Source organism: Oryzias melastigma, linkage group LG1 (genome assembly GCF_002922805.2).
Source record: "Oryzias melastigma strain HK-1 linkage group LG1, ASM292280v2, whole genome shotgun sequence".
Lineage (NCBI taxonomy): Eukaryota > Metazoa > Chordata > Actinopteri > Beloniformes > Adrianichthyidae > Oryzias > Oryzias melastigma.
The window spans coordinates 13,310,453-13,323,142 of NC_050512.1; the positions used below are offsets into that span (position 1 = coordinate 13,310,453).

The 12,690-nt window shown below is 36.9% G+C and overlaps 2 protein-coding genes across 3 annotated transcripts in view; both read left to right on the forward strand.

Annotated features, from left to right (window-relative positions):
- The first annotated feature begins 460 nt into the window (after nt 1-460).
- Nucleotides 461-7,360, forward strand: tlr3 (toll-like receptor 3). Of its 2 annotated transcripts, none has more exons than XM_036212048.1 (5): nt 461-509; nt 1,552-2,018; nt 2,982-3,176; nt 3,302-5,160; nt 6,809-7,360. In XM_036212048.1, the coding sequence occupies exons 1-5, from the start codon at nt 479-481 to the stop codon at nt 7,038-7,040; spliced, it is 2,784 nt and encodes a 927-aa protein (XP_036067941.1). In that variant the 5' UTR covers nt 461-478; the 3' UTR covers nt 7,041-7,360. The 2 variants fall into 2 exon arrangements, with proteins under 2 accessions (XP_036067941.1, XP_024115817.1); XM_024260049.2 differs by lacking the exon at nt 461-509 and adding an exon at nt 595-937.
- A 2,279-nt stretch (nt 7,361-9,639) lies between these two features.
- The window catches only part of LOC112137079 (cytochrome P450 4V2), a 7,178-nt gene continuing 4,127 nt past the window's right edge, over nt 9,640-12,690 (forward strand). Inside the window, exons 1-4 of the mRNA XM_024259197.2 lie at nt 9,640-9,913; nt 10,006-10,118; nt 11,341-11,426; nt 11,785-11,975. Of these exons, the coding sequence (XP_024114965.1) occupies nt 9,721-9,913; nt 10,006-10,118; nt 11,341-11,426; nt 11,785-11,975 (583 nt within the window). The 5' untranslated portion in view covers nt 9,640-9,720. The remainder of the gene's footprint in view (nt 9,914-10,005; nt 10,119-11,340; nt 11,427-11,784; nt 11,976-12,690) is intronic.

Consider the following 12,690-nt stretch of genomic DNA (forward strand, 5'->3'; position numbering starts at 1 on the left):
TTGGGGTTTGCGCAGGCGCGTGCCATGCTGACCAGCTTGTGTTTTACTGCCCTCTCGTGGCCATTTCTATAATATTCAATTCACAAGATTCCTTTTTTGGCATTACGTTTGGTTTTCTTGCGTTTTTAACTAAGGAAATACACAATAACATAAACATATGTAAATATGAATATTTATGAGGAAAAAAATCAAGTCTGGAGTTTGCTGATATTTTGGACTATTCTGCTCGCCTTAGAAACTTTTCCCCGAAAGTAACACTAGAAATTTACAAAATATCAGACCCTTTTATTGCAAACAATGGTTTTGTTCTATTAAAAAAAATGAATATTGATTTTAAAATGTAAATGATAACTAAAATTAAATGTTGTCTGGGTAAATATTGTGAAGGATTTTTTTCTCTCAGTGAATATAACAAACAAAGCACAATTACATGAACACACCCTATTTTTTTTAACCCGTCAGACCTGTCTTTTTTATTATGTATTACCCTCAGAAGATTTGGCTTGACGGTAAGTAACCTCATAGCTCTTTACAGATTGTTCTTTCATTTTATTATTATTTTTTATAGTGCTAACTTTTTTGGGTCAGGGGTGAATAGCAGCTTTATATTGGACCATCCCCAAAACTTTCCTCTTGTGTGGTTTTAGAAACTTCTAAATATTAAAAAGCAAAAATGAATGTAGAGAAAAAAATTCTTGTCTACAGTAAAGCCAGAGTGTGTGTTCTGTCCTCAGTTTTATGATTCACTCCGTGCATGAAATAGTTAATGCCACAGTAAACAGACAGAGAAGTGAAACCGGAGTCTGCTTTTATCGCATTTCCTCGTTTCTGCGCGACACCTCCCCAAACACGCCGGTTTAGATTCTCGTTTTCTTTCTAAATGTGTCGTAATGGAGTAAGGAAGGACAATTCAAACTTTCTGCACTTTCTAAAGCAGGTAAGAAATTAATTGATATGTCCCGACATGTTGCGCGCATGCTCCCTCCTGTTGTTCACAGCATTTTTCTACTTGTTTGGAAAGATTTTGGCGGACTCTTAAAAACAAAAAAATAGGCTAAATCATTTTAACTTGAAAATAAATACGTAAATAAATAACAGACTATATGAAGTCGTTTAAATTTAGCTATGTGGAATGAAAGCTTTCAGCTTAAACTTCATTGAATGGATAGAGTAGCCCATTTATTTTGCTATGAGAGACTAAAAAGTGATGCTTTTAACTGGTTTACTTGAAGAACAAGCAGTTTATATAGCTTATGCAGACTTAAAAAAATGAAAATGTTTATCCAATTCATTTCTGTAATTCAATTCAAAAATTAACTTTCACAGACTATAGATTCAAAGCCCACTGTTTAATTGATTCAAACTTTTATTTGGGTATAATTGGGGTTCAGGCTCATAAATCCAACAAAGAAAAGTGGTTTAAAAAAAATTATAAAGTAGTTTTTTTGTGTCCTTTTTAGATGCTGGTCCCTCTCATCACTGACTGCATTCCTATTGATGACCTTAAATAGTTTCACGATTGACATTTTGCTTTTTTTTGTCTCTTTTAAGGGTTTGAAACCATGACTGCCCCTATTTCATGTCTCCTAACATGTGGCCTTTTCATCTGCAACTTCATTGGCGGGCCGTATCCGTGCATGGCCTCTGCCAAAAAATCCACCTGCCGCATCCAAGGGGAGAGGGCCGACTGTAGTCATCTCAGTCTGAGCGTGATCCCGGCAGATCTGCCCGAAAACATCTCCAGCCTGGATGTGTCCCACAACAAACTGGGGAAGATGTTCCCTGAATCTCTGGGCCGATACAGAGGTCTCGTCCACCTTAACGCGAGCTACAACAGCATCGTCAGGGTGGATGAACGCTTATGCCAGAGTCTGCCTCTGCTGCTAACGCTCAACCTGGAGCACAATCAAGTGCATTTGTTGAAAAAAGAGGATCTGGGCCAATGCAGCACCCTGACTTGGTTAAATATAGCTAATAACAGGCTAAAGCTGCAGGAAGAACCCTTCTCTGGTCTGCAGGTACACATACCTTTGTATACATGTGACATTTATAATTATTTTCTATCAAAACATCTCTGACATGAACAACATAAACAATGCTTGAAATTATGCATACGACATTTAAAACCACAAAATAGGAACTTGAAATTTGAACAGATTTCACAGTCCGCACATACGTCAGCACAAAAGTACACAACTCTTTTATTGTTGAGTTTTCTGGTTTGTAAATGTAGTACTTACATTTGTGAAGAACAAAGTAGATATTTATAGAGGAATCTTTTATTCTTGTTTTTAATGAGTGCTTGAAAAATGATGGGAAGTGTTTATTTTTAATCAAATTTAATGCACAGTTGGGCTTGCACAGGACTCTTCTCCTACAGTAGGAAAGAAACACTTTTAATGTATGCAGATGACACTGTTCTGATTACAAATTACCAGTTGGTGTCCACACCCTGGTTCAAACTTTTGCTGAAAGCTTAATGGAGCTTGACATTGTAAAGGCAGATGAGTTTCAGCTCAGAGGATCTTTCCCACCCAAGGTCAGCAGGTGACGCATATGTATTTTAAAATTTAAGCATTAAATATCTTTTGAGATGTTTCCAAAAAGCAAGTTTATGTACTTGAACATATAAAGACATTTTCCATCTTTTTCAATTCTGTTTTATCTGTAACATTTAAATTAACAAATGCTACCAGGTTAGTGAGATAAAAATGTAACAATAAGACTTCAGGTTATCCAAAATCTCTTTTTTTACACTTATTTTTAGGTTACATATTTAGTTTCTACTTTAGTATCAAACAAAAGGATATGCTGAAGGACAAGAAGCCACATTTATTCTCTCTAAAAGAATGCCAGACTTTGAGAACAAGAAGTAGGAAAAAATACAAAGGCAGCTAACATCATTCATTTTTATTCTCCTTGATGTGCCAGAATCTCATAGGTATTTAAGTTTTATACTTCACTGTCCTTCACATTTGCAGAACCTAGAACACCTGGATGTGTCAAAGAACAAGCTGCAGTCTGCGAAGCTGGGCTCGCGGCCTCAGCTGCCCAGCTTGAGGAGTCTCTGCCTGGGACAAAATGCTTTCACCACTTTAAAGACTGAGGACTTTTCTTACCTCAGGTCATCCCCGTCTCTGCAAGCCCTCAACTTGTCCTACACGTCTATAAAAACAGTAAGTTTCAAACCTGGAAAAAGGAATTGAAAAGGGGTTTTGAGATGATCAGTTTCAGCACCTTGCTCTTTTGGTGGTTTTGTTTCTCCTTTTTGTCTAATTTGATTTTTTTTTTTTTTATTTAGGTAGAAAGTGGAAGTTTTCAGCCAATTTCAGGTCTGCGTACTTTAATTTTGGATGGGAGCGATATGAGCTCTGAGGCAATGTCCAAACTGCTGTCAGAGCTGTCAGTGACCGCCATAAACAGCCTGTCTCTGCAGAGAATGAAGCTGGTTGCACTCAGAAATCTGACATTTGCCAGTCTGCAGAAAACAAATCTAACCTACTTGGATCTCTCTGAAAATGGAATGACCACTATTGAAGATGGCTCATTTCAGTGGCTACCTAAACTTCAATCCCTAATTTTGACAGATAACAGCTTAAAGCGCTTGACCAGAGGAACATTTCAGGGACTCAAAATGTTGAGGAAACTGCAGCTGACGAAAGCATTGGTGAAAAAGCACATATCTCTTCCCGTCATTGAAGATTACGCTTTCCAACCCCTAAACAACCTGAAAAGCTTGATTTTGAATCGAACTGCCTTTTTAAAAATCACTGAGCAAACATTTACTGGCCTGACAAGTCTAATGGAGCTTGATTTGAGTTGGAGCAGCTACGTGCAGACCCCACAGAGAGGAATCACCAACAAGACCTTCGTCTCGCTTAAAGATTCCCCTCTCAGGAGGCTGAATTTGGAAGGAAATGCTCTGACTGAACTCCAACCGGGGAGCTTCTCTGCCTTAAGCAATCTTACCGTTCTCATTCTCAATTACAATTTTATTAAGCAAACGCTGACAGGCAGAGAGTTTGAAGGCCTTTCTCAGATACGGGAGATTTACCTGAGCAACAACGTCCAATCCATTAACCTGACCTCCTCGTCATTTGTGAATGTGTCTAGTCTTAGAGTTCTGACTTTGGGTAAGAGTCTTAAAGCAGAAGCCTTAAATCAGGATCCCTCTCCATTGAGGCCCCTGTCTAACCTCACTGTCCTGGACCTCAGCAACAACAACATTGCAAACATCAGGAAGAATGTACTGGAAGGGCTGACGGACCTGAGAGAGCTGAAACTCCAACACAACAACCTAGCCCGGTTGTGGAAGATGGCTAACCTCGGCGGGCCTGTGCTGTTTCTGAAGGACACGCAGAAGTTGGAAACCTTGCTGTTGGATTACAATGGATTTGATGAGATTCCAGTGAAGGCTCTTCAAGGTTTGACTTCGCTCAGTCTGCTGACCCTCAGTAACAACCTCCTAAACAATCTCAAGGATGCAGTTTTTGACGATCTGAAGTCTCTTCGTTTTTTGAGTTTAGCGAAGAACCTGATCACAACTGTGAGGCCGGAAGTATTCCAGACTCCCATGAGTAACCTCAGTGTGCTTTTGATGGACAAAAACCCCTTTGACTGCACCTGTGAGTCTATCCTTTGGTTTGTGACCAAGTTGAACAACACCAATGGGACCAGTGTGCCCGGACTGAAGGAGAACTACAAGTGCAACACTCCATTAGTGTATTTCAACCGCTCCATCATGGATTTTGACCCCCTCTCCTGCAAAGATACAACTCCATTTCAGGCTCTATACATGCTGAGCAGCACGGTGGTTTTAATCATGATGGTCAGTGCATTCCTGATTCGCTTTCAAGGCTGGAGGATTCAGTTTTACTGGAACGTTTTGATCAACCGTACATTAGGATTTAGCGATGCCACAGGGGAAGAGGCCAATGGCTTTGAGTATGATGCCTACGTCATACACGCTGAGGAAGATGCCAGCTGGGTTACGAAACAAATGATCCCTTTGGAGACTGCAAAGTGCAAGTTTTGTTTGGAGGAGCGAGACTCAATCTTGGGAATGACCTATCTGGCATCTATTATGGAAAATATGAGAAAGTCCAGAAAAATTCTGTTTGTGGTGACAGAAAGTCTTCTCAAAGATCCTTGGTGTAGAAGGTATGTCAACACACACTAATTTTTGGGTTATAACAGATTTTGACCTGGTTAGTTATTTGTTTTTTTGTCCCCTCTTGGCCAGGACTCCCTTGTAAAAGAGATTTCTTAATCTCAATGGGACTTTTTGGTTAAATAACGGTTAATATAAAAATGTGATGCCATTACTTATTTTTTAAATAATTTCTTAATGGGAAAATATCTATCTTTAAAGCACTGCAACTATTTTTGTACAATATCTTTATGCTGTATTGACATACATTAAGACAAAAAACATATTTAGTCAACATCATTCATGCACTTAAAAAATGAGAGAGGCCTGTAGTTCTTTTCGTAAGTATACCTAAACTATGGGAGGTAAAATAAGGGGGAAAAAAACAGAAAATCAGATTTTTTAAAATGTATTTACAAAAAATGGTGAAAAATAACCATGAAATCAATAACAAAAATCCAGCTCAATACTTTGTTATAGACCCTTCGTTTGGAATGACATAGGTCATATATTTTCTGTAACTCTTTACAAAGTTTTGATGCTCTGTAGCTTCTACTTTGGTCCATTCCTCCATGCAGATCTTCTCGAGAGCAGTGATGTTTTAGGGCCTTAGCTGAGTATCACAAACAACAACTTCTTCCAATCATTTTTAATGGAGTTGAGATTTGGACACTGGCTAGAGCAATCCAGGATTTTGAAATGCTTTTTACGAAGCCACTCCTTTATTATCAAGGCGATGTGTTTGGGTTTATTGTTATGCTGAAAAATTAAGCCAACTTTCAACTTCTATGCTCTTGCTGATGGAAGGAACTTTTCACTCAAAATCATCCCATTCATTGTTTCCTTTACACCTACCTGTTATTCTGGTTGCAGAAAAGCAGCCCCAAATCATGATGCTAACATCCCCAGGCTTCACTCCAAGTGTGATGCTCTTTCATTGCAACTGACTTTTTTTTCAAACATTATAAGTTCAGTTTCTTGACCAGATACTTTTGACTGGAAATGTATTAATTGTTCATTAGTGATTTCCTTTAATTCTGTCTCTCACAGTCAAAGTGTGTCTAAGATGAAAATTAAAGGTCTCTCTCATCTTTTTAAGGGAACGACTTGCACAATTGATTGCGGAAAACATGTTTTTGCCTCACTGTTGCAGACTTGGACTTGAATCACATCTATAAGTGTAGAATATGAAAAATATAAGACTTGCAAACAGTATTTACTTTTATATTTACTTTTACTATGTCAGTGTCAGGTAATACTGTATTGCTGTGCCCCCTCTGGGTTTTGTAAAGTATTTCACTCAGATTTTTGTTCACAACAAGATTATTTTACAGGGGTTGATACTTTTCTTGTAGCTATTGTTAAAGATGTGATTGGGATAGATTAATGGGCAACTCCCGTCTTTTAAAATAAAACGTCTCTCCTTGTAATACTTTATAGATACAATTCTGAAGCACAATTATTTAATTAATGCTTTAACTGCTTGTTCGATCAAATGGTGAAGCCCATTTTGAAAAACTATTTAAAAACAATGATGTGGCAAAAAGAAATAATAAAAAAAAAATTAATAGATTTTTTTGTCTATGTGTTGTTGTCAAAGGGTAGAAACAAACTCCTTGTTTATCATTCATTTCTGAACCCTTTTCCTTCCTTATTCAGGTTCAAGGTCCATCATGCCCTTCACCAGGTCATTGAAGCAAGTAGAGACTCAGTAGTTTTGGTTTTCTTGCAAGATGTCAACGACTACAAGCTCTCCCGCTCACTGTTCCTGCGCAGGGGCATGTTGCGTCCTTGTTGCATACTTGAGTGGCCTGTTCAGAGGGAGCGAGTTCCAGCATTCCACCAGAAGCTGCTCATTGCACTTGGCATGACAAATCGACTGCAGGACTGAGGGTTTCATTTCATTTTGTATCATTGTTTCTGTTCATGGAATTAACAAGGGGGCTGTTTTTGGTCTGGATGAGTTATCTGCAACAAATGTGCTGCTTATTTAAATGTTTTTGTTATATTTACATGTTTGTTATAGAAAGAGTTGAAAAAAGCATAAAATGTTTCAACAAAATCATCATTGTGTTTGAGAAAAACAAGCTTACACAATCCTCAGATCATCTACCCATTGTGTGTCTGTCATGGTTCCATTTGCAAAAAACAGATTGAATTATTTTGTATTTTTACACATTTAAATAAATAAATGTTTATTTTTTTTGTTGATTTCTTTCTGTTTTTGTCTAATTTTTAAACTCAAACATTCAAAGTCAAGTAAAAATGCTTTTTGCATAGCATGCACAGTACTATCAGTAAAACATTAATTTTGTCAAAAACATTTTTTCCCACAATCTAAGTTGTACTTCAAAATAATAAATAAAAAATCTGAATAAAAGTTTCTGGTTACTAACTGGTGCGCTCTAGTTACTATGTGGTGCACACCAGTTAGTAACCGGAAACTTTTTTAAATTTTAACACTAATTATTTTTTTCCTCGATACCCTTTTAGGGGCTCCGTAACAATCGAAAAAGAATGAACTATAATGAATGTAAAAATAATTCAATTTAAAATGAAACAGGAAGAAAGATAAAAGAAAACATATTGTTTATAAAATTATAAGAATTCTATAAAATTCAAACACTAAAGCCTAAAAAATAAAAATGAGCTTAACATTTGATTGACTCAGAGATGATAAAATGTACAAATAGTTCAATTTAAATTCAAGCAAGAAATAATTATTAGGAAATACTAAAAATAAATTATGAAATGTAAAACTTGAGTAAACACAGTTAATTAAATGATTCAAATAAAATAAATTCAGTTTAAAATCAACAGAAAAAAGCTCAGTGAGTTCACGTATTTGTGAACCACTGATTGGAGGGAGTCTGGAGGGCTGAAGATCAGGAGCATGGATAGGAGAATGGAGAGGGGAGTGTCTTCTGAGGAGATCTTGTCTTGGTTTTTTACCATGTCAGACACCAGGCTGTCAAAACACCACAGATGTGTTTGCAGTACTCCTGTCATGTATATTTTCTCTATTAGTAGAAGCACTTGCATTGTGTTAAATGCACTAGAAAAATCCTAACATCCCCACTGTGCTATCACGCTCTCAAAAATGAGTTCATTAAGAACTGCATCATCAGTTCTGATTTGAGGTTGGTTTCCAACTTATGGCACATTCAGAGCAAGTTAGCTAGAAGTTTGAGGTGTGACAAAACACCTTCATCAGCTGAGACATTAGGACCACAAATGTGAAGTCTTTGAGATCAGATGGGTTATTCTTGTTGGGTACTGGTGCTGTACAGACTGTTCTCCATGGCAGCGGTACTTTTTCTTGCATCAGACATAAATTGAGGTGCAGGACACCACACAGCTGAAAAGAAAGATACGTTTAAAGGTCCTGAGGCTGATACCATCAGAGCCTGAAGCTTTTTTGTGACTGAGTTCTTCTGGAAGTCATCTCACCTGACAATCAGAGAAGGTTGGTTTCAGTGGGGGTTGAACAGGTTGGTTCTGTGGGTGTGTGTGGAGGGGTCGCCTAGAAGCTGCAGATGATGTTCGTATGGTTTGTGAAGTCAGGTCTTGTGTGGACTTAAGTGGAAATTTGGTGAAATGCAAAGTCAGATTTGGGTCATTATTACGGTGGCCCTGAAGGCTCACAACACAACACATTAAGATGGCAACACAGCCAACGTGGCAGTTAGCAGCAGTAGATCAAACAAGATTTTTAACTTTACTTAAACTTTTTCTGTCATAAAGTTTCATCCAAACTTTATTTTGTTTTGCAAAAATCTAAAATTGTAGAAAACAATAGTGAATTTGTGCACCGCCATATGCTTTACTTTGTCATGTGTGCAAAGGAAGTCAATGTAAAAACATTATTGTTTTTTGCTCTTTTCAGTCCTTTACATGTCTATGGACAGTTAATAGTTAATCGTTTTATAATATGATTGCAGAGCAAATGTGCACCTCCTGGCACAGACACATTAAATATTTGCAATCCTTCTCCAAATTATCTTTCTTGTGGCTGTGAGTTAAAAACAAAAGCAGTATATATTTAATTTTTCTTTAGCAAATAGGTCATATAAAGCATACTAGCAAAAAAATAATCTTTTATATATAATAGTCTTATAAGCAGTGACCTTATTCCCATATCAACAAGAATTGTACATACAATAAATAGTTTCATCTCAAAAGATAAATGACACTAAGATAATGCTATCAATAATCAACCAGTTGGTTTGACGTGCAGCGGTATAGTGATGCTTTTGCATAGGAGATAGCAACGAGAGCAAAGGTTATTATTAGAGAAGCCCCAAAGGCTGGTGGTTAATCATTATCAACTTACATAATTCATATCAAAACAACTTCATTTTTTTGTATTTTTTGCATCATCTATTTGGTTAATTTGGCGTAATCTAAAACTCTTGCTTGTTTTATATCCTAAGTTGTCTTACGTGACACTGGCTTCAACCTAGTGGACTTTTGCAGGTCTGGCAGCTAGAGGGAGGAGCCTGTAATGCTGTTGTCAGGTCCTGCTCACTGTCAGGACTCACAGTCACTCAGCTCACAGACTAGCAAAAGCCATGTCTGTTTTACTTGGAGGCTACAGTTTATCCTTTCTTGGAGTTAGCGTCTTCATTGCTGCTCTGACCTACATCACCTACAAGCTGCTGGGCGACCACCTGCAGAAATGGTTCGAGATGAAGCCCATTCCTGGATTGGAGAAAACATATCCGATTATTGGGAATTCTCTGTACTTTAAAGCGAACGCAGGGGGTGAGGGGGCTGTAAATTACCCTGCAGGTTGAGTGTGAATCAAGATTCTGTTTTTTCATGTTATTTGACTACTTTGCTGCATCCTGTTCCAGAGTTCTTCAATCAAATTTTGGAGTTTACCGATACCTTCAAAGATGCACCGCTGTTTAAAATCTGGGTTGGACCAGTTCCATTTGTGGTTCTCTTTCATTCAGAAACTGTAGAGGTTTGTTGCCTGGACACCTATGTCTAACTCTTACATCATTTTTGTCACTGAAATAACATAACTTTGTTTGTTGTCATGGTTTTATTTCACCAGAAGAAAAAAAGCAATGTCTATTTTTCACTGGTTGACTTTTAAAGACTATCATTCATCATCTATCATTGCCTTTGTCCATTTTAATTCATTTCATAGACCATTTAAGTTTTTTGTTTTTTTTAACTTTGTAGATACATAGTGTGTTTGTGTATGCATACAACTACACCATGGAATTTAATGCATTGTTCTTGAAATTGCACAATGCCTGTATTGCTTCGGTCATGAATCTGTATAGATGGTTCTTGTGCAATGAAATGATGTGCTTCATTGAACCAGGTAGTGTAGTACTACCTGATTAATAAAGACCATAACAACAATTAAAAAAGCAAAGCAAATAATAAAATACATAATTGCATAGAAGAAATAAAAAAATGATATCCAGAAAACAAAAAATACATTTAACAACAGGAAACCTTTTGGAAAACAAAAGCAATTTCCACAAATCAAAATGAAATGTTAAAAAATGAAATAAAAGAAGAAACTGGAAAAGGTAGATACTATGGAACATTGCTGATTGGATGAGGACATTTTTCCGTTATTTAAACCAAAATTTCGTTGGCATAAAGTAAAACTGGATATTCTCTGTACTGAGCATTAACATTTGTATTATTATGCTGACATTGAAGACCCATTTGAAAAAGCTCAAATGTCAAAACTCAAAAATCATTATCCTATCAGCAATGTCCCATAGTACCCACCTTTGTTTTTTACAATTTCCTTTTGATTTTAGGAAAATGCTTTAGTTTATCTGAAACACTTAATTTGTATTTCATTACATTTTTTATGTGCTTTGGTTTCTGGAATTTTGTTATAATTTCTAAAACGTAATGCAGTTTTTTAAATTAACTGTTTTCAAACGTTTGTTGTGATCTTCCGCTGTTTTTTTCTTGTCTAGTGAATTGTTGGGTATGATTTGTACTTCGGGCCCACCATAGTGGTGATGATGTGGGACAGTATTCATTGGAGGCTAGAAGACTGTCATTGAGAAATCAAGAAAAATACCTGATACACTTTTGCAACCATGCTATTAGTCCCTCATTCAAAGAGAAGAGGAACTGCTTATATTGCGGGCAATGGAAAAGTTTAAGCTTCGACCAACTTGTAAATTTGTATTGTTTCTGTTTCGCAGAAGGTCCTCAGTAACCCAATTCATCTGGACAAGTCTTTTGCGTACACCTTTCTTCATCCTTGGCTTGGAACCGGTTTGCTTACCAGGTAAAATAAATGGAGCAACTACAAAATGTTATGAAAGAAGCATTGCTTTGGCATTAAATTGCAAAGACTGATATTGTTAAATACTTTTAACGAGTGACATTGTTGATGCCGCCTCTCTGCTAAGTTATAAACATTTGATTTTCCGTTCGACTTCAGAAAATGAAAATACAAAGAAAACAATTTATGGAATCAGTATTTCTTTCAGAGAAAAATAAATTTTAAATGCAATAATCTTAGTGGGCCAGTAAAAAAAAAAAGCCTAAAATAGCATTATGAAATGCTTTAAGTTGTGCACTCAAACCTGAACCTCAGATATCAATGCCTTTTATGTATGATCCTTCTGAAAATTTCTCATTAGCACAGGAAAAAAGTGGAAGCAGCGCAGGAGGATTCTGACCCCGACCTTCCACTTCTCCATTCTGACGGACTTCCTGGAAGTGATGAACGAACAGGCAGAACTTTTGGTGGAAAAGCTGGACAAGTTGGCCGGAAAGGGTCAATTCAACTGCTTCAGTCACGTCACCCTCTGTGCTCTGGATATTATCTGTGGTAAGTCGAAGTACCTTAGATTTTATGTGAAAAGACATAGTCCAATGCTTAAAATACTACTTTTCAAGAAAACACATTTTGACAGTAATGTCAAAATGTGTATTAGTATAGAGAGAAAAGTCCTGCACGTCCAAGAGACAACTTTCAACAACAAGTTTCTCAAAACGCATGTATATGCATGTTTCAGGTTTTTGCATTCAAAACTCTTGCATTCATGGGTAGCTACAGACATTTTTAAGACCGTTTTCAGGCTCTAGTTACAAAACGCACTTTGAAAGTTAAACCTGGGTGAACTTTGGCCAATCAGGGATTTGGTGACGTATGGATGGTGTTCTTTTAACTTCACAGAAGAGCAAACCGTTGAAGAAGGAATTAATATTTATTTTATTTTGTGCCTGGGTTTAATTCTATGACACCAAGTCTTATATATGCTGTATATATATGTAGTAATGGAGCTATGAAAGTAAAAGCCAGGTGCAAGATTCACAAGATTTACACTGCTTTGACATTTTATTAAAAAACCTCTTCCAACTGTAGGTGGCAGACATGCACTAGTAAGGAGTGGAAAAAAAATAGAATAAGAAGCCCCTCCCTGCTTGTCCGGTGTGAACACCATGAACCAAGTTCAGGAATGTTCATTTAGTGCATTCAAGAATGTGTGTCACATACCCAGTGTGAATGTAGATTTAGTTGGATGAGCAGCTAAATTTATCAA

What these genes read in the sequence shown, in the direction of transcription:
- tlr3 (XM_036212048.1), top strand. Translation starts at nt 479, where the DNA reads ATGTATTACCCTCAGAAGATTTGGCTTGACG. An exon ending in AACCCTTCTCTGGTCTGCAG is followed by an intron (nt 2,019 to 2,981) that starts GTACACATACCT and finishes TCACATTTGCAG; the next exon opens with AACCTAGAACACCTGGATGT. An exon ending in AAAGATCCTTGGTGTAGAAG is followed by an intron (nt 5,161 to 6,808) that starts GTATGTCAACAC and finishes TTCCTTATTCAG; the next exon opens with GTTCAAGGTCCATCATGCCC.